This window comes from Chelonoidis abingdonii, chromosome 6 (assembly GCF_003597395.2).
Source record: "Chelonoidis abingdonii isolate Lonesome George chromosome 6, CheloAbing_2.0, whole genome shotgun sequence".
NCBI classification, from domain to species: domain Eukaryota; kingdom Metazoa; phylum Chordata; order Testudines; family Testudinidae; genus Chelonoidis; species Chelonoidis abingdonii.
In genome coordinates this window covers 109,444,815-109,470,458 of record NC_133774.1, presented here as the reverse complement: position 1 = coordinate 109,470,458, position 25,644 = coordinate 109,444,815, and the positions used below count along the sequence as shown (strand labels likewise).

Here is a 25,644-nt window from a genome sequence, read left to right as displayed (position 1 = left end):
GCATTAGCAGAGTTCCCACAGCAAGTGAATTTAACAAAGATTTATGCAAACACAGTGTCTGTGCAACAGGACCAAAGATATCACATGAAGGAGTTTTGTGAAGTGTTTCAGAAGTAAAGTAGTAACAAGTGCAGTCCCCTTTCTTCTTGTGTTGGCTTATATTATTTGTTGGCTGCAGTGAAGAAAAGCAAAGAAAGCACACATATGGACAAACAGATGGCTGCACATACATTAATGATTCAGGAAGCAAAACACACTCTTTTCAGATCATCTTGTTTAAAACTAATTACCAATTCTCTGAGGTTACATCAGTTTTTTTAAAATGGTCTGCCAAATAAAACTATACAAACAGTTCTGAAAACATGGAACACAAAAGCAACTTGAAATATTTTTCACTGTCTAAGATTTTTTCTGTCTGCTTTTAAATATTAGTTTTGATCCCTTTATATAATGATGCAAAAGTCCATAATTTTCACTAGCAGGTACATGTAGATAAGGTGGGGTGAGATGGCTATTTTGCATTTCTTTGTAAAATTGAGTAGTGATCAAATGTCAAAATCAGGTCGATGTCTCCTACAGAGACTGATTTCTTGCAGTTGCTGGGGGCAGATATTGACCACTGTCAGTCTTCACTGTTTTCTATTTCAACTGCTGTGTTCCTGAGATTTCATCCCAGAGATAAAAACTAGTAAGCCAAAGTGCTACCATTATAATAGCACTTGAAGATTACATGAAGTTAATACTGACAATCTGGCAATAAATGGTAGACAGAACCTTCTTGCAGTCTGCCTGTATTTACGTGAATTCTATTCTGAGTATATAATAAAGCTGCAAAACCATCATTCTGATTTTTCAGATTTTCTTTTAAATTATGAATACATTATTTTCATTTGGGAAAGAATACACAGGAATGATGGTGAACTGGTACAATGTCTCTGCAAGCCATTTCAGAACATCAGAAATTATATTTTCTTTTTCTCAGTCTGTTCCTTCCTATGAATTTTAGTAAAGTTCTGTTGTGCAAACAGAACTGCATACAAATACCCAAATAAAACTTTTATATGTGTTCATGAAACAAAGTACCATGGCAGACCAATAATGCTTTTTTTTTCAAGAGAGACATTCTCTAATTCAGTTGATTATGAGGGACACATTTTGTCTTATAGCTCAGTGTCCAAAAAGATTGTACAAAAGAAATCTTCATATTAATATCACTTTATCTGCAAATGTCTGTCTTAAATGTATTTGCATTTTGGTTGTAAAGTGGCATGCAACAGTAAATAAATCACTTAAGATCTGACTGGTGCAAGACTAATTTGGCAGAAGATGAACATTTTGACAATGGATGAAAGCGTAACACTGGGCCACATTCAGACTGGGTGTAAGCAAGTCAAAATGGTTGACTACATTTACTATTTTATTGTTAAAACTTACTAAGCACGTTTTTAATCTTTAAATTATATAAATTTAATAGTTATATTAATTTCCTAATTGTTACAAATTAGGAACTTTAATGTCACTCTAGCAGATCCATGAACTGTGTCACATTTGTCTACAATATGCAGATTACCCACTAAATGATTCAAGTGACTGTACAGATAAAACAATCCAGGCTACCTGTGTGCTTTGCCTATTTGTCCTTCACCCCATCCCTTATTGGTCAGAGCACTGCTGAGAGCTGGATGCCAACTCTTGCCTTTCACCTACACAACTCTTACTTCATAGATAACATCCTACGCTGAGCCAAGACAAGGGATAAAGAGTGTCATGCTAAGTGCTCCCAGGAGAAAGAGAAGAGACTGAGGCATAATGTTATAAAGTAAGCAATACAGGAGGCAGTTTATCTGGAGAGAAGGCTCACCTCAGCTCAGGGAGAGAAAGACACTTTAAAATAGTAAGATGTAATTAAAAAATAAAAAAATTGGCAGGAGGACTCAAGGGCTAGTTTAAGACTTGAAATTTCTTTTAAAATCTTTAATTGTATATTTCAAGGTGACAAGGTCCTTTTATACATGAACATGCAATCTACATTTCAAATGTGGGCAAATCATAACTGGAGATTTTGGAGTCACAACTCTAAAAAACTTCAGGGAAGCAAAAAATAAAATTATAGTTTCATATGTGCCGTGCTAAATCTGAAAGGTTTGTGGTATAGTTCCAAATTTTAGGGTTTTATGTCAGTAAAAGAAAAAAAACTGAGAGCACAGAATAATAGAAAAGTAGAGCTGAAAGGGACCTTGAGAAGCCATCCTTGTCATAAGTAGATAGGTAAGGGTTAAATTTTCTTTACCTGTAAAGGGGGAACCAAATACCTGAGCAGAGGAAAAATCAGAGAACTGGATTTTTTAAAAGTCAGGGGTGGGAATTGGGGACTCTGAGTCTTTTGTTTCTCCCAGCTATGGAGTGAAACAGCTCTTCTTCTAACTCCAATCTTTTTTCTAACTTTCGTCTACCAAAGTGTGAGTACAAAGGTAGCAAGGCAATAGGCTGTTATATGCTTTGTTTTGTATTTACATGTGTGTTGTTTTGCTGGACTGGTTTAAATTGGCTATCTTTTAAATCAGACTGTTTATTCCTATTTTCTTATAAGCCATATCCCTGTATTATCTCTAATGCGTGGTTAGTTTATAGTAGTTCTTCATTTTATATAAATTTTTTAGAAACTTGCCTTGGAGCTCTTCTCTCTAGTTACAGCTACGGAAGAAGGGAGGGGGAATCTTCTTTTGTGGTTAGCTGACTAGGTTGAATCACGAGGATACCCATGGAGAGGTTAAATTATCCTCGTGGTTGTCTTCAAGGAGCATACTACGGCATCAACCCGCGCTAACCCAGGAAGGGAGGGAAGCGGGGATAAGATATGGGAGACCCATGCGGCTCTGGGCTCTTGTTGGGGTCTCTCCAGGGAGAAAGCCGGGGGCACCAAGCGAGGCAGCACTGTAATTCCGTCTGGGGCAGCGAGATAAAATCCAAGCTGGTAGAAAGCTTGGGGGTCCATATAAGCAAAGGCAGATTTTGACGCTAAGGTCCATATTTGGGCACAGATGTTTCACACCACATGGTGAGCAGTGGTGGAATATAGAATCCAAAGCCACTAGATAATTAATTTTCTTTCCTGCAAGGATAGCAGTGAGAAGAGGGTTGGTTTTAAAGTGCCAGAGAGAAAATTTTTTTTCCTACTTGCTTGCAGTTTGCATTAACACAGAGTCATTAAGAGAGCCAATATAGGCTTTTGTGTAAAACAATTGGGGAGTTAACTATCCCAGCCAGACACACACAGGTAAATACAGGTGCTTTGTTTGTTTAATTGCTGTCAAAGAAGCCAAGAGAAGACTACAGTTGCTAGGCAGATTTCAAGGACAGAAAGCCAGCAATGCAGTAACAACCACCAGAGGGCACCCAACACATAGAAAACAGAAACCATTAGTTCCAAAGATGCATAAGCAGGAAGTGGCGCACGAGGACGAGAGGCAGAGAACAAACAAAAGAAGCTTGATCACAAGTGAGACATGGAAAAGAATACAACGAGATGGAATGAGAGAAAAGAAGAAAGAAGCTGCTTACAAAGAGAACAAGCAGCCCAACAGGAACTTTCAACAGAGAATCAAGAGCCCAAGATGCAGCCCCCCCGCCCCCCCCCCCCCCCCCCCCCCCCCCCCCCCCCCCCCCCCCCCCACCCCCTTTCCAACGAGAGATAGAAAGACACAAACTATAGTATGGAAAACACAAACTAGAGATGGAAAAACCGAAAAGGCCCACAGCAGGCCGTCGAAAGAATCGGCTAAGCATCAGAACCCAGCCAATCCACCCTCCAGCGCCAGTTGTGGTTCAACCGCCACAGGAATTTCCCAACTACCAAGGCAAGGTGATGACACGGGAGACCTTCTAGAAAATTTGAAAGGGCCTGCCTGGGCTACAAGATCTACAGTACGATAATGGCTGGAGCGAGTCACCCTTCAGTGGACCCTGCAGACGTGGCGGCGCTGAAAGCCAAGGGACCAAACGATATCAACTGTCCAAGCCATTGCCAGATCCAAATGGGGAATACCCCGGATCACGCCCGCGGCCGGTTCAGAACCAAAGTGGACACAGATGGGTCATTTCAAACACAACACGCTACACGAGGGAACATAGTGATGTTCTGGATAGCAGATCCAGTCAACACTTTTGATGAACTGCGCCACCTCATGCAAAGGAGCAGTTCCTGAGGTGTTCCTGAGGACATAACACGGTACATCCTACATGGAAACCCAAAAACTCTCATCGAGGCGGGGGAAGATTTGAGCCAAATGGATGGAAGTGCAGAAAGCAAGAAAGCTACTATAAAGGGGAGTGAAACCCGAGGGCCACACCGACAATAAACCTACAACCGAGGGCAACCCAAAATCCACTACACCCAAGTGAAGCCACAGAACCACCCTAGTCCTCCACCTCACTAAGTCTTCGATACTTACTTCAACCCAGTGACCCGTTATCTGGAAAATCTAAAGTGTAATGAATGGGACACATCAAGGCCAACTGCCCAACGAACCCCACCCGGGTGCAAGTCATTACACCACCCTCACTCCTAAATTCCCTGGCCCAGATACCTCTGAATCCCTTGACGCAAAGGAAAATTTGAGAGTGGGCGGAAAGAAGGTTACCGCATGGAGAGACACGGGGCACAACGGTCAGCTACTCACCAATCCGTTCGTCTCCCAAACTCATCAACTCCAAAGGCCAAAGTGACCATTTTACCTTCATCTCACAAGCGTAGACTTCTAGAGCTGAACTGCCTGTCCAGTACAAAGGCTGGTCAGGAATGTGGACTTTTGCAGTCTAGACAATTACCCCATCCCCAGCTACGTTACTGGGAGGATAACTTGGCCAACAAATGAAGCAGTCCAAGAAGAGTGGGAGAGTTACATCAGTCAAACCAGACAAGCTCCAGACGCCATCCTCCTGTTCCTGAGCCAGCCCAGCAGAACAGTCTGTGTTCACAGAACATCAGTCAAGGTGGTGAGCCCGATCCCACAGACCAACGTCGAAACCAAGCCACAGCATGTCAGTCCAGGCCCGGAGAACTAGGAATCAGGAACCACACCAGCAAGTGCAAACCCAGTCTTCAACCCCAAACCCCAAAGGGACAATGACCTGAACTGGCGAAGAACAGAACAGACAACCATACCGATGAGAGGCTCACCCCAGCAGACTGGAAATACCCAGGTGCACCAGCGGACATGCAGTATCATGGGCAGCTCAGAAACAACCCGCAACACTACATCATTGCCAGAGACCAAGCCCAAGTCCCCAGTCTGAGGAAGAACTGTGTCCAGCTTCAAGGGAAACAGTTCACAGACGCAGCAGGAAGTGTGAATGACAGCCTTCAGAAGCTTGGCGCGGACGGAGCAACCCACTGCCTCTCAGCTCTTCAACCGATCCCGGTTGTTTATAGACCCAGGATCTTTTATACAAGAAATTCTTCTGGTGGAACGCTCAGGAAAGAAAAGGCAGCTGCACAAACAGTTGGGTGGTTCAGGTAATACCAGGGGGAACTCTAAGCTAGCCCATGAATCATGCCCAGTGGTCATGCGGGTGAACAGAAACCAAGGACAAGGTTGGGGAAGTCCTTCAACTGGATGGGATGGCAAGGAAGTTGCCCATATCCAGCTTTAGGTGTGCCAAGGAAGGTGGGAAAACCCAAAGTCTGGTCATGGGACCCCTCTCACAACACTCCCCATTAATGAGGTCCCATCTTCAGCGAGTAGCTGTGAATTCTGGGTCCTTCCCCAAGAAAGACGCCCAGGGGAAAGCAGTGCGTACTGACTTTCGTGGGACTTTGCTACCCGATGGCCGGAGCAGTAAGCTCTAGGCAACACCAGGCTTAAGCAGTGTGGCCAGGCCTAACGACAGTTTTCGCCAGGTGTAGGTTGCCCTCGATATCCTTACAGATCAGATCTAATTTCCTGGTAGAGCACATGAAAAAACCTGTGGGAAACTCATGGAGGTGAATCACTTGGGTTGCCACCCATGACCACCATCAAACAATGGCCTGCGTCGAAGTTTACATGGAACTTGGGGCCATGATCCGGTAAACTTCCGTGAATGAAATACTCCAACACTGGACCTTAGTTTTGCCAGCATGTTGCTCTTGCTTCAGGCTGTACCACATCCCAGTTTAAGGGGTTTTCACCCTTTAACTTTCTGTATGGCACGAGTTAAGGGGCCATTACGAGTTGTGGAGCAACATGGAAGCGGGTTTACACCCGTCGATCCAGAACTAACATATGGACTTTGTAAGCAACTTACAAACACCTCCCGCATCCCAGCCCGCTTGCAGAGAAAACTAAGGAGTACCGCCAGGAAGAGCAAAAGGCCTGGCATGATAAACATACCAGAGACCATTCCTTCAAGAGAGGAACCAGGTTATGGTCTTATAAAGGCGCAACAGGCCCATAAGAGGAGCATATGGGAAGGCCCATCACGGTCCAAGAGAGCGGGCGTGTTAACTATCCTCCATAGCATTCCCAATTGCTCACTCAGACCCAAAGTGTACATTTAAGATCTCTCAAGCCCTTTATTCCAGAGACTAACAAGTTTGTCAGTTTACAGTCCAGGGAGGAGATGACGCTGAGTGGCCTGACGGTGTCTACTACGACGGGAAAAAAGACGGTGGCGTGGAAGAGGTGAACCTCTCAACCACCCTGGAACGTCTGCAGCGTCAACAAATCAAGGAGCTGTGCACTAGCCCCTTGTATTGAGGCAGGACCAAGACCATTCCTTGCTGTATGCAGTGCTGTTGTAGCTGTGATAGTCCCAGATATTACAGCGACAAGATGGGTAAGGTAATATATTTTATTGGACCAACTGGTGAGAAAGAGAAGTGTTTGAGCTTACACAAAGCTCTTCTTCAGGTCTGGGAAATGTACTCAGAGTGCCATACCAAAATATAAGGTGGAACAGATCGTTTAGTAGAAGAAGTTAACACGTATTTCAAGGGACCATTCAAGGTGAAGTGGCCCATTAAAACCCCTCTAGTCATAAGCCATAAATCCAGGGTCTCTGTTCAGTTCATGTTTTTTAATGTCTAGCAAAGTTATGAATTTAAGCTCCCAAGTTCATCACCTGTGGGTGACCACTTTTCACAAAGTAATCATTCTATATCAGTCCTCAAAGGAAACCTGCACAACACTTTCAAAAGACAAGCCTTTGAGCTTAAATTCATAACTTTATTAGACACTAACAATCATGGACTACAGAAAGACACTGGATAAATTGGTTATTATAACAATCTATAACTCACTAACAACCACCCCAACTGCCTTTCCCCCTTGACTGGAGGGGTATTAACAGGCCACTTCACCTTGAATGGTCCCTTGGAATATGTGCTACAATCTGGTCCACCTTGTATTTAGCTCTGACTCTCTGAGTACTTTTCGCAGATCTGAAGAAGTGCTCTGTAAGCCTGAAAACTTGTCTCTCTCACCAACAGAAGTTGGCCCAATAAAAGATATTTCGTCTCGCACCCTGTATCTCAATTGCAGACTATCCCTGACAGACGTTTGTCCAACCTGTTCTTAAAAACCTCCAATGACAGGGATTCCAGAACCTCCCTTGAAAGCCTATTTCAGTGCTTAACTATGCTTATCGTTAGAAAGATTTTCCTAATAAATAACCTAAATTTCCCTTGCTGCAGTTTAAGCCCATTATTTCTTGTCCTACTGTCAGTGAACATGGAAAACAACAGACCACAGTCCTCTTTAAATCAGCCCCTAATTTATTTGACGATTGTTATTAGGTCCCCCCTTAATCTTCTTTTCTCAAGACTAAACATGCCCAGTTTTTTGATCCTTTCCCACAGATCAGGTTTTCTAAACCTGTTATTTTTATTGCTCTCCTCTGGCCTCTTACCAAATTTATACACATCTTTCCTAAAGTATGGTGCCCAGTATAGCATACAGCACTCCAGCTGGGGCCTCACCAGTGCCAAGTAGAGCAGAACAATTACCTCCTGCGTCTTACATACTGCACTGCAGTAAATGCACCCTAGAATGATATTAGCCTGTTTTTTTGCAATTGCATCACATTGTTGACTCATTCAGACTGTGATCCACTAAACTGTCAAGATCCTTTTCAGTAGCACTATCACTTATCTAGTTATTCCACATTTTTTAGTTGTGCATTTCATTTTTCCTTCCTAAGTGTAATCATTTGTATTTGTCTTTATTGACTTTCATCTTGTTGATTTCAGACCAGCGCTCCAATTTGTCAAGGTCATTTTGAATTCTAATGCTGTCCTCTAAACTGCTTGCAACCTCTCCCAGCTTGGTGTCATCTTCAAATTTTTAGAAGCATACTCTCCACTCCATTATCCAAGTCATTGACGAAAATATATAATACAACCGTATACAGGACTGACCCTTGTGGGACCCCACCAGATACATCTTCCCAGTTTGAGAGCAAACCATTGATAACTATTCTTTCAGTATAGTCTTTCAACAAGTTTTGCATCCACCTTACAGTAATTCCATCTAGAGCACATATTCCTAATTTGCTTGAGAGACTGTCGTGTGGGACTTCATGAAAAGGCCTAGTAAAATGAAGATATATCAAATCTACCGCTTCCCCCGTATCTTTATCCCTATCAAAGAAGAAATGAAATTGGGTTGGGCATGATTTGTTCTTCAGAAATGCATGCTAGCTATTCTTTATAACCCTATTATTCTCTAGGTGTTTACACGTTTAAAGTTTAATCATTTGTTCCAGTATCTTTCCAAGTATCTAAGTTAGGCTGACTGTTTATAATTCTCCAGTTCCTCCTGTTCCCCTTTTTAAAGATAGGTACTAAGTTTGCTCTTCTCTGGGACCTCACCTGTTTTCCATGAGTTCTCAAAGATAATTGCTAATGGTGCTGAGATTGCTTCAGCTAGTTCCTTAACTACCCTAAGATGAATTTCATCAGGCCCTATCTATTTGAATACATCTAACTTATCTAAATATTCTTTAACCTGTTCTTTCCCTATTTTGGGTTCCATTACTTCTCCTTGCTGTTAATATTAATTGTGTTGCATATCCGGTCACCATTAACCCTTTTAGAAAAGACTGAAGCAAAACAGGCACTAAGCACCTCAGCCTTATTGATCATCAGTTATCATCTCTCCTTCCCCACTAGATAACTCACATTTCCCCATGTGTTTCTCTTGCTCTTAATGTATTTAAAGAACTTCTTCTTATTGCATTTTATATCCCTTGCTAGGTATAACTCATTCTGCGCCTTAGTCTTTCTGATTTTGTCCTTACATACTTATGCTATTTATTTGTACTCTCGTTTAGCAATTTGTTCATGTTTCCACTTTTGTGGGATTCCTTTTTGATGTTCAGGTCATTAAAAAGTGCCTGATGGAGCCATATTCTTCTTATTTTTCTTTTGCATTGGGAGAGTCTGCACTTGTACATTTAATATTGTCTCCTCTAGAAACTGCCAGCTGTCCTGAACTTCTTTATCCTTTAGATTTTCTTTCCATGGGATTTGTGTAACACTTCTTTGAGTTTGTTAAAGTCTGCCTTTTGAAGTCTATTGTCCTTATTCTGTTGCTCTCACTTCTTCCTTTCTTTAGGATCATGAAATCAATAATGTCATGATCACTTTCCCTCAAATTGCCTTCCACCTTCAGATTTATAGCCATGGTGACGGGTACTTCCTCCACTCCATTAGTTATTCTGTTGAAAATAGAGTATGATATTTAGGGATGGAAACTAGAAAAAAAATCAACTTTCAGGCAGAAAGTCAGTGCTTTACTTTGGTTAAACTCAGGGCGGGGGTGCATGTTTGGGTTTGTTTTGTCTGAAAGAAGTATTTAGAGATGGGATAGTGAACTTGCCTTTAATATTGGTTTCTGACCTGTTGTAGATTGACTTTTGTTTGGGTGTCTTTTCTCTATTCATTAGGGATTCAAATCTCATAGGAAGAGGTGTATAATTTCAATTATTATTGATATCATTATTTAGATTATAATTAGAATCAGAATTTGGGTTCACATGCTGTCTACTTACCTCTATGTTTTTCTTTACTACCGAGGATATTCCATTCCTTCCATTTCCTGCTTTCAGACTGTTTTGCCATCTCTCTCTGGTTCTTACCTGTAGCCCAGAATTCAAAGAACTGTTTACAGTTCTCCAGGTTAGGTTCTCCAGGTTGGGGCTTCAATGCTTTTGGTGGCTTTACTGAAGCCTGGCTGGAATTTTATACCTTGAGGTACATTTTTCAATGTAGGAGATTTTATTACTAGCAGCAATTAGAAATGGGCTTATAGTATAACTGAGGATCCTGGACACCTCTGACCTGTGAGGGTTGTACGGTCCAGGTCCAAACTTTGTGACCTTATGTCTTTGTCTAATAATAATATTAGTTAGCACTTCTATAGTGTTTTATATTTTCAAAACACTGTGCACACATTAACTACTGATATATTACTTAATCACAGACATTTTCACCAGGAGGTGGAGGGGGTGATTTCTGTTATAAATTACAGGGGAAAGTGTGGTTAAAATCTTCGTATTAAACAAACATTTTTTAAAATAGAACATTAATGAAGAAATACACTTTTTATTTGTTTGAGTAGCTAAGGTTTATGAGAAAACTGATGTGGGGTAATTATATTGTCCATACAATTCATTTTAATACTAGAACTCAGTAGAGAGCTGTACTGCTGAGGCAAAACAGCAACGGGTGAAGCTGTGTTGCTTGCCTAACAGGCAAAAGCGTCCATCGGAGGAAAACTGGGTCAGGGAAAGTGAATACAGCCATTAACTTTTGAAGTGCATGTGTTATTTTTATATGTCTTTCTCTTCATCTTATATAAATTATTATTAATTTATGAACCAGCTGTTTGAGTCTGAAAGTATTTATTTTGAATATTCACACTTCCAAGAGCCCCAAACTCTGTCAACAGTCAATAGCTAAATTTTATTGTCTTTTAGTACTCATTGCAATACTACTAATTTTATCTTTCTTGTGGGTGTGGTAGGTGAATCCATTGATATTGCTATGTCATTTACTATCAGTCTAGAAGTTCCACTCATCATCGGTCAGTGTCCTCCACAATGCAGTTACACTATGGAAGAATGACTTGAATGAGAGTTAAATATTTTTAGACTTTTCAAGGAAGATCAGTTTGGTTCCTTTCCTAGAGATCACTCCTCAGAGATAGAATTATCTCTCTGAGACCCAACAATATCTTACCAAAATATACCCAAGTTCCTCAGTTTTCCATGCTCTCCTTTTGGAGCCAACCTGATTTTGAAAGACATTTTAGAAGTACCAGTAAGTAAAGATACTACTGCAAACAATAATTACAGCAAATATTACATTCCATGAGATCAGCTGGGGAGTTTATATCCAGGGCCAGTTCTTTCCTTGCAAGACACATTAACATGGTACAAAAAAGCTTAACTGACCAGGTTTCTGAACAGCTTTTTACATTCTTACCCTAAATGACCACTTACTAGTTTGATTCTGTAAAGCAGTTTCTTCTTTCTCAATTGTTACCAGTAAACTTTCTGTGAGGTCAGCCCTTTTGCCTACGATTGCAAATCCATTCCAGACATACATCATTTCCTGCCAAAAGAAACAAGAACAACCCCCTGGATCAATATCTACATTTAACCAACAGTATAATTTGGATGGCTGCTAATTATGTCTTTTCCAGCATACACTATAGATGATTGTAAAGTTAATAGGTGCCAGAATTAGGGTTTTCTGGCCACCTCGTAAATATGGAAAAATACTACATGATCATGTAATTAAAGACTTTATCATAATGCATACGCAGAATAGAGGCAAATTAAGGTTGCACAGGCAACGTTAATTCTTGCATTTCCGAAGTTATGAATGCTTGACGTTGCAACCGTAACAATGTTATTTTAACATAGTTTATGTGTGCAGTTCCCTAGATTTTTTTTAAAAGCAAACAAAAAACCCAGAAATGGCATCATCTGGGATCATTTGAACACCCACATGATTCACCAGCAGTGTCAGAATTCTTAGATTCACCATGCAGATTTCCCCTCAATCTGACTGACCCTTGTTCCCTCTGTATTTAGATCAGTCAGCTTCCTCCTCCACAGTGACTGGGTACCAGCAAAAGGTCACTGAGAGCAAGTGTCTGCGCTCTCAGTTCCAGTGACTAGCCTGGAGCAGTTATGTGGGGATGGAACATTCTCAATCCAGTCAGACATGGAAGCTGTGAGGGGCTAGATCATACCCAGTGAGGGTGGAATCTTCAGAGATTTTAGCTGCTGAATTCTAAGAAGTCACTACTGAGCATATTTGAACTGAGATTTTTTAAAAGGTTTATAATTTGGCTAGTTGTTGCTGGATTTTCACATGGATGGCAATGGCCACCTCCACAGCCAAATTTTAAATCCTTGATCCATATCATGATGGTGCTAAAGTTGCTCAAGAGAAAAGGTAGTCAGAATTTTTTAACATATTTTCAAACAACATATTTTCCTGAAAGTTTGTTCTTTTTCCTATTTGATATAAATATTTATTTTGTTATTTAATCCAAACTGAAAGAAGGCAGCTTTCAATACCAGGGCAGGTAGCATAAGCTTCACTGGCTGAGCACCATTATAACGTCGAGCTTTCCTCACTGCTAACTTTTCTGTTGGGATAGATTTTCCTGCAATTCTTTGTCTTAGACCTTCCACTTGTCTGTAAGGGGAAAAAATAGTTAATAAACAAGGAAATAATTATAACATTTCTCTATTTATAAAACAGAAACACTCCAATTCAAGACATGAAGTAGTTTCTATTCCTAAAATCTCTTGTTTCCTGTGCCTTTTACAAGTGATTCCCAGCCAATGACCAGGATTATTATGGTAAAAGCCTCTCACCTAGAAAGCAACATAAAAAAAAAAAGTTATAAAACATAAATTAAACAAAATAAAATATATGTAAATGAAAATGCAATAACAAGAGTGATAATCTCTTCATTTAATCTTTAGTTGATCTTTACTTCTTTTCACTAGATTTGCTAACTTTTGTGTTAAAAGTTATAAGCTTAAACCTTTACATCAAGTTTAACACTACTTAACCAACAGACGCTGGTTAAATGTTTGCTAATATCATCCCGATTATGCAGCTGTCATTGGTATTTACTATGTTTGAGAAAAATCAGTTCCTCAGAAGGTGTTCCAGTTAAACTGATTTCCCAAATAAATGAATCCTGATTAAGCCCATAATAATATATTAGCCCAGAGCTTCAGCCTTGTCACTGGTTCTCTAAGCCTTCCACTCCTTAGCAATGAGAATCCATGTAGGACCGCAGTAGGGCACTCAGTGTTGCTATATATGCTCATCTGCTCTACTCATTTTAGTAAGAATATAAAAGTTTACCTGAACAAAGACACAATATCTTCTCCAGTTGTTTTCACATCCTCATCTGGAAGCATACACAAAATTGCAGCTTTCTGGAATACATATATTGCCTACCCAAAACAAACAAATCCCACCACAACATTATATTAGTATATGATTTACAATATTAGATCAGAGCATTGGTTTATCGAGCGTGGTATCCTTCCTTCAGCAGTGAGGCGGGTGAACAATTGTAAACAATCCCCACCCACCCAGGTTTCCTTTTTCTTGAGGTTTATACCAAATTTCATTTTTATCAAATTCATCAACTATTAACATTGACAAATTAAAATAAAATATTTTGAGAGAGTTTATTCTTTTAAATATGTAGATTTTATTAGGTATTATGTATTAAGTTGAAGAGAAAAGACTCACTCCAGAGATGACAGACCAGTCTATTCCATGGTTTGAGGATGTTTAGAGTCAAGGTTTTTGTTAGGCCCATCTATAAACTTACCATCATGAACCCATATGCTAGCACGTTGTCTGTCTAAGAAACTTCACTGGAAAGAGCTTCCTATTTTAAGCTCATTGAAGCTGACAAGCTGTTCAGATGGTACTATTTGATTAACTTTTTAGTAACTTTTAAAATAGGAATTTAATCAACTAACTTTTGTTCTTGTACATTAGATTTTGATTAAATTAATCCAGTGAACTTTGTTTTTCCCCTCTCTCCTCCTTTCTTTTTTTGGACTCTGGTGAACATCTCAATTTACATGGTGTTGAAATTCACAAACTCATTGTTTACTAGTTTACTGTAAATTTGAGAGCAAAATTCTATTTCCATCACAGACTGAACTTACATTTTTAAGGTCAATATTCTTTGTTTATGGATTTAAATTGGGCTCATTATGGAAACTGAAATGCACCCTTAACTACGGAGTGGCTACTGCCATATCATCATAATGTCCACATGCCCAATTACCTTAGACCACCTGCTTTCTTTGCAGAGCAGGTCTGCATATCGATATGCTTGAAGCCAGTTCTGCTGGAATGAATAGCACCACATCAGTTCCCAATAACAGAGGTGATGAATCTGTTTCCACTCTTGCTGAGCAGCAATGCATTCTTGGAATTTTGACTGTGCCTACAGTTCATTTCAGTAAAATAGAATAATGACAGAGGGAAATGATAATTTTACTAATTATAATACATGAGAACTATGGCTACTTAGCTAACTAATGAGCCAAATCCTCTCCCCAGCACCTTGGGCAAATAAATGGGCTAGGTACTGGAGAAATTCACAAAGGCAGGGCAAATTAATTCATCACCCAGACTGTGAAACTGACCATCTTAAGGGCTGGAGTAAACTCTATTATATCATCATTTCCCAAACCCAAATGGAGAGAAAACCAGAGAGATCTGTCCAATTAAAATCAATGGGACTACTTAAAGTGAGCAAGGCAAGCACTGAATCTGTCCCGAAGTGTTACACGGTAAACAAATCTAGAACTATGAAAATAAAAAATTAATAATAAATGAATAACAATTCATTACCTTTTCAAAATTTCCTTTCAGTATATCTATTCTGGCATCATAAAACAAAATGATGGAACCCTTGAGAGGAAAAGAAAAAGCAAATAAATAATCCCTACTTTAATCACGGGCGTATTTATTACTTGTTTTTGTAAAATTTATCAAGAGTACGCACATTTGGAAACTTCTGGAGGTAGGGTTCAAGAAGAGTCTCTGCTTCCTGAAGATTGGCTTCCCCTATACCTACAATCATCACAAAAGAACCTCAGTCTCACCAAAACAAAGCAGATTTTTACAGATTAATCTCCAAATTACATTACAGTTTGAGTAGAAGATTAGTGAAGAGTCTTCAGCTATATAAAAGGGGAAGCAAATTATTTTATAATATTAAGTTTCATTAAAAAACACAATCACATCCTGGAGCCATGAATAGCCTTTAGGGTAATAAATGCCCCTGGTACAAAAACTTCCTCATTCCCCTCACTTCCTAATTTTCATCTCAACAGCAGATGGTACTGGGGCGAAATGACAAATTTCTAAATTTCCTGACAAGTCCAGAAAAATGGGAGGAATATTCACATATTAAAAGATGCAAATATACATCAGGAGCACAGGTAAACCTAATCTTGACTTTAAGCCTAAGTGACCTGAGCAATTTTATAGGTGCCTGAATTTCCAAGGGCTTCATACTACAGACACTCCTGGCCTTCTAACTAGAGTACCATCCCAAATTCCCTGTCTATGGCCTCATCAGGCTCTGCCCTTTGGTTCAGAATCTATCTGGCTTGTATGCCCCAGCAATCTTTGTGAAATGTGTGTCTTTGACTGGTATGAGCTTGAAGATATACTGCATGGGAGGTGGGGGGAGCAAATAAAAATAAAAGGTGATCATCTTTGTGTTTCTTTCTCTCCATCCCTCCTGTCTTCTCCCTTCAGATCTAGGGAGGCCTCTAAACAGACAAAAGTGTGTGTGTGTGTGTGTGTGTGTCTGGATACACAAACACATAGATATGTATGTATATATATGTGTGCACACACACACACACAGAGGGGAAGAGGCAAGCAGATAAATAAATATTTAATATAGTAGTACACATTTGTTCCCCTAGTTATTTTTCAATATTTTCAGCATTAAATTACATAATGTCCTAATATAAATTTAATAATCTCTATATTATATATTTTTTTCTGAACAGTGGGTCAATAGAAATTTACAAAAGAATATGAAATATTTCACATTTCATATTTCACAATACGTTCACAATGTCACATTATCCAGGAATAATATATTCCAGTTCTTACCAAGGATTAAAGAGACGTAAGTATGATATACCAGCAGGGTAAAAGTACACAATATGGCCCTCAAACTGCTACCAGAAGCTCCTTCCTGCAGCTGATGGAGGCCCAATTTCTATAGGAATCACAAATATGTAGAGACTTAACTATTGAATAGATTAAGGTGGTAATTTAATAAAAATGATATAATTTTAAGCAGTCAAATGTTAACAGAAATTTCAATCATTTCTTCATTTTTCCTTTTAAGTATACTGATCTCCTAATTTATTACCTGGCCCAAATCCTGAATGACCCACTCTTCCAGAGTAGAACCTGAGAGGAGCAATGGGATTAATCAATAGGACTAGTCCCCTTCTTAAAGTTAAGAATGTGCTGAAATCCACTAGTAGAAAGGGAACAGAGCACTCAGCACCTTGCAGGATCAAACCCCAGGTGTCCTTTTCCCTTCTCAGTCCCATCCACTGGCTGGGGACCTTCCCAAAATTCCCCTTCACACCTGTACCCCATATGCACTCAGACAGAAATCCAACACACACTGAAATACTCCTGCTTCTCACCTCTATCGCTAGATAGAAACCTTCCACTCATGTTCACCTTTCTCACTGACACTCAGGCAGGGACCCTCCTCCTCTTCACCCTTTTGCAGCAAATCTTCCACAGACCCCTGAAATACTCAACCCTCTCCATCATCAGCTAATATTTTGGGAGGCCCTCACTGAACTGCTACCCCGATAGATCCCATCCCCACTTCTATACCCCATTTGCAGCAGCTCCCAGGGTCCTGTGAATGCTGAAGAGAAGTATTATAATCCATGGACACACTGTCAGGGAGGTAGGAAGCTCATTTATATGAAGTCTCTGTCCCACCCACAGTTGCCACAGCTTCCAACTGTGAAGAGTCTGAGCAGCTGCTCCCTGACCATGCCATGCCTGCTCGACTCTCTTTGGGAGCAGTCAGGCTAGCTCAGAGCTTCTCTGTACAATAAAGGCTCTTAGACTATGAAGTTCAGCATCCATGTGCACAAATTTGAGTTGAACAATTTTGCTTTGTGAACAGGTGTTTGTATAAAACAAGGTCTAATGTTTAGATGCTTGGTGCAGAGCCTAAATTGGTTCTGTAGCTTAACAAGTTGTGATGATAATCTCTCAAAAGGGTTCAGCTTTGATTCCTTCTGGATTATTAATTATTATTATTATTCTGATAGGACCCTAGGGTGTACTTTGTCTTTTTATCTGTTGTCGTAAAAAACAATTACCCAGTGATGAATAGCTTACAGCCTCATTTTACATATGACAAGCAATAGCTGTGGGAAAGATAACAGTAATACGATCCTACAGTGACTCAGTTGTGTCCCATGCACATCTTGAAATTTAGCTACCTAACATTACTTTTTATATTGTTTATTTAACTCATTTATTGTAGGTAGCAAGGCAGAAGGGAGTTTTAAAAGGAATGTACATGAGGAGAGGATATGTACATAAAGAGCTAGATGAAGACTTGGAGTACTCTCCCACCTCGGGGGGAAAGGAGGAATATGAACCCTCCTTATGCCTCTGAGTAGGCCCCATACTCTTGGGATTGGGCACACATGAGTAAGGTAGAGCCATGCACTCACAAATCCTTCCTCTCAGAGCAGGAGGGGTGGGAAATAGATAGGGCCTGGGCTACACTTCTAATGGCTGGTGTGGAGAATGTAGGAATTTGCTGCTGGTTTAGGCCAGCAGAAAATTACTACCCTCTCCTTGAGGGCCATGGGGAAGTAGGAAGGAAACTGTCCCTCAAAGGTACTGTCTCCCAGGGCTAGTCCTGGAGTGGTGGATCTTATGCACCATCATTTGCTCAGGAACAATTTTTACCTATCATTAATATTTTTGATGGGCATTTAAAGACCAAAAAAGCTGACTTAAATGTACTGAACCTTTCACTTTACATATTTAAAATTAAACCTCTCCACATTGCATCAGAAAAAGCACTGACCCTATTGCCAGAAAACCCAATAAATTCTAGAAGTCGGAGGATCCTTCCTGGCAAAAGGGACAGCATCTGCAATATCAAACAGAGGAAAAAAATGAGAGTTTAATCAGATATACAAACCTTATGTGCAACATTCAAAAGAAACCAAATTCTAAAAACTGTTATAAATCTACGACCAACGTAAGTAGCACCAAATGCCATTTTAATTAGCATAAAAAAGTGAAAAATATCAAAATACAAATATAATTACACTTTTAAAAAAATCTTGAAATATACATGCATGATCAGGTAATTGTGCAACCACTTTACATGTGTGACAGTATTTCAGCTCCCACTTGGTCTTGCATCATGGAAGGCACAAGACTGCACTACACCTCCGTGCTTTCTCAAGATGACGACTTCTTATTTCAGGCTGATTAGCAGTGCCAATAAATTGTGTGTTATTTTGGGTGACGGGGAAATATTTTTATATGGACTATAGTGCCTATATTATTATTTCTATTGTAGCACCAGCATCTAAATATTTTTTTTTCATTCCTCTTTTAAAAAACATTCCCAATCAGATGATTTAATACTATCACCTTGGAAAGTTCTCTTTGTGCCTATTTTGTAAGGGTGGAACTAGTTGTACAAAAAGAACACTGCAGGTAAGTGTAACTTTTCATTATGTTCATAAATACACACACACACACACACTTCCTTTTTATCTATCTTTGCCCCATATGGAACACAAAGGAAAACTTTTAAAGTTAGCAAACAACTTTATAGTAAACATATCAAAGGAAGGTCTGGTTGAAGGCCAGTGCTGGAAAGGATCAGTTCAGTTTATAATTGGTCTGTTTGTCTAGATTAGACTTTTTTCCCCTTCAAATTTCCTACTGGGGAATCTCCACTGATGGTAGCAACAAGGAATGCTAGTATAATCAGGCTGTCACCAGCGGCTGGTGTTTTAGGACTACGCTGTTTAATACTGCTTTAAATAGTATTAAATGACATAGTGATTAGCATGAGAGCAACTAATCTACACTAGTATTCTCACTGTTATTACCATGGGTGGTAATGCAATAATCAAAAATTTGAAATAAATTATTAGTGCAGATACCTAGATTTATAGACTGTAAGGCCAGGAGGGACCATTGTGATCATTTAATTTGACCTCCTGATTAACTCAGGCCGTAGAAATTCCCTAATATGTCACTGCTGCAAAAGGAGGGCATGTAAGGACACGCTACAACAATAAAAGTATTAAAATACTGATGTCCATACTAGCTTAGCTAGTGATGGCTGCAGTACATTGCTTTTATATATTGTTAGAAATAGTATTTTTTCTTTGACAGTAACTTCAGCACACAATGCAGACACAGGAGTTTCTATGTTCAATAAGTTTTTTAAAAAAGAGATTAGGAAGTCGTAAAAAAAAAAAAAAAGTAGCAGGCATGCAAGAAGTCACCACTTGTACTGCCACTTTAAATAAAGGTTCCACAAGGTCACCACACGAGCCTGCAAAATCTACCCACTCTGCACTACAAGACTGTCTCATTTCTAAAGTGATGGTACTTTATAGACTAAACTTTCATTTCGGTAAAGTAAATAACCTAATATAGACCATTATGTTCATATAAACTCCAGTAAATTAGATTCTACCTAATAGTCTCTTCATAGGTTGAAAAACTAAAAAAACATACCAAATTGAATGCTCCTATTCCAAGTTTTACTCCTCCTTCAAACTGATGGTAGGTTTCATTCTTATTTTTGTTGCCCTGAGTCATCTGTAGCACCTGATGGCATTCTCTTTTAATTCAGAGAGGAAAAAGAAAATACAAGTTAGAGGTGATGACAACAAAAATTAGAGCAATGTGATTTTTTTAAGAATATGGCATATGCTTACCCCAGGGCTAAATGTGACCACATATACTGTAACAACTTACTTGTATATTTGGTAACTTGTCCTAATTTTGAGGCCACCTTTGATAAAGTTGATCATATTTTCATCCTGGAAAAAACAAATTTGTGTGCAAAAATGTGCAATTTGTTTCCCTTTATGAAGTTGTGCATATTTCTAAGAAATTAATTCCTTTTAACTAAATCTTTCTTTTCACCATGACTCTAATAAATACACCTCTACCCTGATATAACACAAATATGGATATAACGCGGTAAAGCAGCGCTCCACGGGGGCGGGACTGCACACTCCGGTGGATCAAAGCAAGTTCGATATAATGCAGTTTCACCTACAACACAGTAAGATTTTTGGGCTCCCTAGGACAGCGTTATATCACAGTAGAAGTGTATGTAAAATGTAACAAACAGAAAAATATTTTTACAGTAATTAACTTTAGTCTTATAAATTATTATATGGTATATGCTGAATTGTCCAGGAGACATTCTTCTGTGTGTTTTTAATGACATGCTTTAAATAAACACAAGTTAAAAAGAAGTGAAAAATCAACAAAAAATAGGGCTAAGAGAGAAGAAAGCACTTCAGCAACATATTGACTGAAATAAGCAATTCTCCACCAGATGGTGCTATAGGAACTTTCTAGAAAGAGTTTCTGAAGTGTGCATTTTAAAATATGTATACATGAGTAGAGAACAGTACAGATGACATCCCACAGTGTCCCCTAACCAGATGAATTCCACGCGTTGATCAGTAGCAACTCCAACTTGCCTTGGGTTGCTGTAGGACAGCAAACAACAGATATTTACATTATATGTTACTTTCTATAGAAATTTAACTATACCTGCTTTTTATTTTGAATTTTCCCACAGAAGAAATTCATTCTACAAAAGCTTAACATCCAAATTCATTTAGCTTTTTAAAGATTCTCTCTTCAGTTAAATCCACTGATGGGTTGCTGGGTGTTTTGTTTTAGTTTGATTTTTTCTCCTTAATTAGTATTTATTTTAAGACCTTGAGCCTGCAAACATTTAGGCACATGCTTAATTTTACACACATGAGTAATTGCATTGGAGTTGGGAGAAATGGGGAGAATAGGCTGAAGAAGAAAAAGTGAGAGTTTTAAATTGCTCCCTCTCCTTAAAGGGTGTGGCCCTTTCAGCCAACTTAACTCATTTTTCTAGTGCAAAAACTACAGTGGAACAAACTAATTTATATTAAACAATGCTAATTAATGTTGGCTTGCGGGTGAAAAAATTGCTTCTGAAATAGCTGCTGAGCTTTCGGAGAAGGGCAGGGGTCCAAATAGAACAGATGACGTTAAAAAACAAACAAAAGAGAGCACTGCACCTACCCACCCCTCAATATTTTACAACCTCGCCCCTACTATTTTCTCTTCATTTTATTAGGAACTGCTTTTCATTATGGAAAGATAGATTAGGTTTTCACAAACTCACCTACAAGCGGTTTTTACAAAAGGCTTGTAAAATTTATGAGCCATTCTTTAACAGTAATAAACCACTTCAGGGTGGGTATTAGTAGGCTACTGATGCAAATCACAGCTGGTGAAGACACTTGGTTTCAGGCTACATGCCTCACAATAAACCCAACGTGAGCACAAATAGCTGATTGTAATGCATTCCTATAAGATGGCTAACACTGTTTCAACTGTATGTGGACAGTGACGTGAACCAGAGAACAAAAAAGGAGATGCTGCTATGTGATCAGCATCAGCTGAAATAGTGCTAGTCAGAAAGGAAGTTCCCATCTGCTTCATCTATGTACAGCAATGGACTGTTGGATAAGTGAATCACGGGAATCTTCTACCCTCCTGATGCTCATGAACTAGTGACCAGTGTCTGGTGTATTCTTAAACTACGGTGCAGCAGTGTCATGAACTGGAACAACATGTCTTAGACCACAGGACAAAGAGATTAGGGTGAGCAGATGTATTTTAAATAATGTATGTAAATGGAAAACAAATTGTAGAGTAGGATATCATATGTTGCATTTTCAGTTATTTCCTATTAAATAAACATTTATTCATTGCATAGCCTTTTTTATGTGTGCAAAATACTACATCTTTTGTGAGTGGAGTGCTCTTGTTGGATGATTACTAGCACTTTCTGCTAACCTGCACATTCACAGAGAGATCTGAAGTGAAGAACAGACATTACCTGTACAAATGTGAGTGCTGCTTTCTGTAGCAAACATTCAGCATAACAGATTTCTGCATGCATTTCCTCTATTAAAAAAGAAAGAAAAAAGAAAAGGAACAAAGGAAGCCTTAAATTATTTATTGGAGACACAGTATTTTTGTTTACATTCAAATGCAGTATTTGTCAATCAATGGAACTAAAACAATTTTGACAACAAAATAACTAGTTTTGTTATTAACTTTCAAACCACTCAAAAACCTGTCAAGAAAACTAGATGAAAAGCTAGCTAAAATTAGTCTTCTATGTCACCTCTCTTCAGCCAACAGTCTAGACCCCTTCCTATTAGGCTTCAGTCCAGCACACAGTATTCAGACATCACTTGTTGTTCTGGTATGGTATGATACCTCTGCAAGGTATGTATGTTCATTCTCATCCGATAGCATTCGATACTGTTCAGCAAACAGTCCTGTACTCCCTCCAAGAGACTGCAAGTTGAGGTGGGCTGGCAGGGTGCTGAAGGAGAAGGAGACTGAGGGGACCCAAGGATGGACTGAGGGGGAGCTGGAGGAGAGAGGAGGATTGAGCGGACCCTACAGGTGGAAGGACAGACTCTGGAGGGGATGGGGCTAGCCTCACTATTTCAGCATTAACTTGCCCTGTGTGGCAATCGCCAACTTGTACTGCAGTAGTGAGCTGTAGAAAAATGGCATCCTTAAAAATTAGGAGACCATCGTGTTCATTTTCACACATAATGTCTGCCAGCAATCACCATTTGAGCCTGCTTCTCCATCATTGCTGCATCAACTAGCTCATTAAATGGAAAAAAAGTGGGCATGAATAAAGAAAGATTCAATAATTAGAAGTCCCTTATGTTACCTACAATCTAATTACAAGACAGACGTTTCCTACAATTTTAAACAGTACAGAAGTATTGAAATTGAAAGAAGCAAAATTCTTACACATGCACTTAGAACCCATGGTAGTAGATTCCTTAGAAAGGTAACAAATAGAGATACATCACTGCAGTATGTGTACTCCACTTATTATATAAATGAAAAATAATAAATCTCTATTTGTCTCTATTCCCAATATTTTAATTATACTGCAAAGTTATACAGTCAAAAATTACAAAAAACACTGGAAGTGAAAGTGTCAGAAGCTCAGAATATTTCATAAGTCAGAACTGTTCTTTAAAATACTATTCTTTGTAAATCCTGTACATTTATGTTCAAATATAAATTTCTCCTTTTATGATACAATTTTTAATATGTTCAGGGAAATAAACAAGGCCGCCTGGATTTTAAATGAAGGTAACATCTATCAAATGGTGAGTGCTGTATTATATGCTGAATCTTTGGAACATACAACTCAAAACAGGCTCTAATTCAAGAAACTAGGTATTTATGAAGATAAACCACAATTACAGTGAGAAAAATTAAATAATGTATTCAATCTACACAGTGAGTCAACACACTATTATTTAGATTAAGTGACAATTTGGCTTTTGGTGATATTCAAACACATACACCAGGCATGAAACTCAACATAGACTTTTTCTTGGTTTATGGAGACTTAGGGCCATCTGTTTCCCTTAACAGTCAATATTCATACTTCAGATGTAAATCTCAAACCTACTGAAAGTTCAGGAGTATTTGATTCAACAAAATTTCTATAACATGTATTTAAAAGGCTGAGATGTAAACCATCTACCAGAAAAATGAGTTGTACAAGTTGAGTTGCATGTCATTTATTTCTATGAAAAAACTGTAGCAACCAGCAAAGGATAGGATACAAATATCCATAAAAAAACAGCGAAAAAAACCTGACTCCTTTCTGTTTTGAGGATCACTGTGCTATTTCATATATAGCTTTTGTAGCAGAGGGCCACAGCTTTTAGCCAAGGAGAATGCTTAAATTAAGTTTGTGCTGTGTGAGATAAAGCGATTAAGAGAGTTGTTACAGTTCATGCAGTTAAACATTTCCAGGGCCATCACATGATTTGCTGAAGTAACATCTTCCAAAGGCATTACTTCTGGAGATGATGAAAAGCAACAGGAACACAATATTACAATTGCTGATAATACACACCTATATTAAGAACTCAAACTCATAACCCTTGAAGATTATCAGATGTTATTCCAAAATTTTTGGAAACTGACCCCCACTCCAGGAAAATTAAACTCATCACTTCCCCTTCAACCCTACCATATATTGTCAAAGGCAGATCCATCTCAACGTATGCACCTCTAAGGCCTCTCCAGGATAATCATTAGCACCCCCCATTTTGTGAAATGCTGCATTAGAGGAACATGTGTACATCAAAATATCCACCTTGAATGAGTAACTTTTTTTTATTAGAGGTGTCCCCAGTATTTGGATACAAGGGGGGAAACATCACTATACCATCTTTTCTTTATTAAGAAGGTCACTTAAATCACAAAACTGCATCTATCTGTATGTTGTTTTTCACAAAATCGTTATTCAGATATGTTTTCAGAAAATGCCTCTTATTTCTCTTACCTTCACTCAGCTGATCCATTGACTGTTTAGAAACCAGACTAGACAAAGACTCTACCACTGTGCTTCTTTTCCTGAATCTATGTCGGCCAGCCATGGGAGAGAAAAAAAACAACATAGGACAAGTGAATTTCAATAGGCATTCACATTTATCTCAATACACTGTGATTATTAACAACCCCAAACTTTAGAGAGAGAGATTTATAGCCATTCTTTAAAAAAAAAGGTATGTCCTTACTACAGGGTCTACAGTTTTAGTATATATCCCCATTCTTGACATACACAGAAGCCTAGGAACCCCTGCAACCTTAATTCCCCCCCCTCCCCGCCACCCTTGGTGTATATGCATTATGACATAGTCTTTAATTACATGATCATACACATTTTTTTCCACAGGACTGCCTCCTTCTTCAATGCACAGAACAGAAAATGCTCTAGGGATGAGTCAGGGTATTGTAATAGAGAAGGGTGTATTTAAGGTCTAGATTTTCAACAAATGGATTTTAATTTTGCATGCCTCAGTTTCTGAGTGCCCAATCTGAGATACCAATAGGGGTCTGATTTTCAGACATGCTGAGCACATGTAGCCCCCAATGAATTCAGCTGGAGGGATGGACACTGAACACATTTGAAAAACAGGTATTAGGTATCTAAAGCTAGGAACCCCAAACTGAGAACCTTTGAAAATTAAGGCCTACTTGCATAATATAAAGTGCTGACATACACAACAGAAAGCAGACTCCTTCCTTGGTAATTCTTGCTTCCTACTATTTTTCCCCAATGAAGATTGACTTCTTATGGGAACACGTTTCTCACCATGCCTTTCTGTGGGTTTGCCCTTTAAATTTGGCAAAGATGAGAAGTTGCAGCCCTAGACTGGATGTTTTGCAATTAGCTGTTGTAAATGTAAATATAAATGTAAACCTGA

The 25,644-nt window shown here is 39.0% G+C and overlaps 1 protein-coding gene across 2 annotated transcripts in view; it reads right to left on the bottom strand.

Annotated features, from left to right (window-relative positions):
- TTC39B (tetratricopeptide repeat domain 39B) overlaps positions 1-25,644 on the bottom strand; it is a 125,468-nt gene that overhangs the window by 11,063 nt on the left and 88,761 nt on the right. For both annotated transcript variants that reach the window (XM_075067322.1, XM_075067321.1), the window contains 12 exons: positions 24,720-24,796; positions 22,218-22,285; positions 20,072-20,136; positions 19,829-19,934; positions 18,147-18,212; positions 16,175-16,283; positions 15,048-15,115; positions 14,894-14,953; positions 14,322-14,483; positions 13,376-13,467; positions 12,571-12,691; positions 11,482-11,593 (listed from right to left, as the gene is read on the bottom strand). In XM_075067322.1, coding sequence (XP_074923423.1) covers positions 11,482-11,593; positions 12,571-12,691; positions 13,376-13,467; positions 14,322-14,483; positions 14,894-14,953; positions 15,048-15,115; positions 16,175-16,283; positions 18,147-18,212; positions 19,829-19,934; positions 20,072-20,136; positions 22,218-22,285; positions 24,720-24,796 — 1,106 coding nt within the window. The remainder of the gene's footprint in view (positions 1-11,481; positions 11,594-12,570; positions 12,692-13,375; positions 13,468-14,321; positions 14,484-14,893; positions 14,954-15,047; positions 15,116-16,174; positions 16,284-18,146; positions 18,213-19,828; positions 19,935-20,071; positions 20,137-22,217; positions 22,286-24,719; positions 24,797-25,644) is intronic.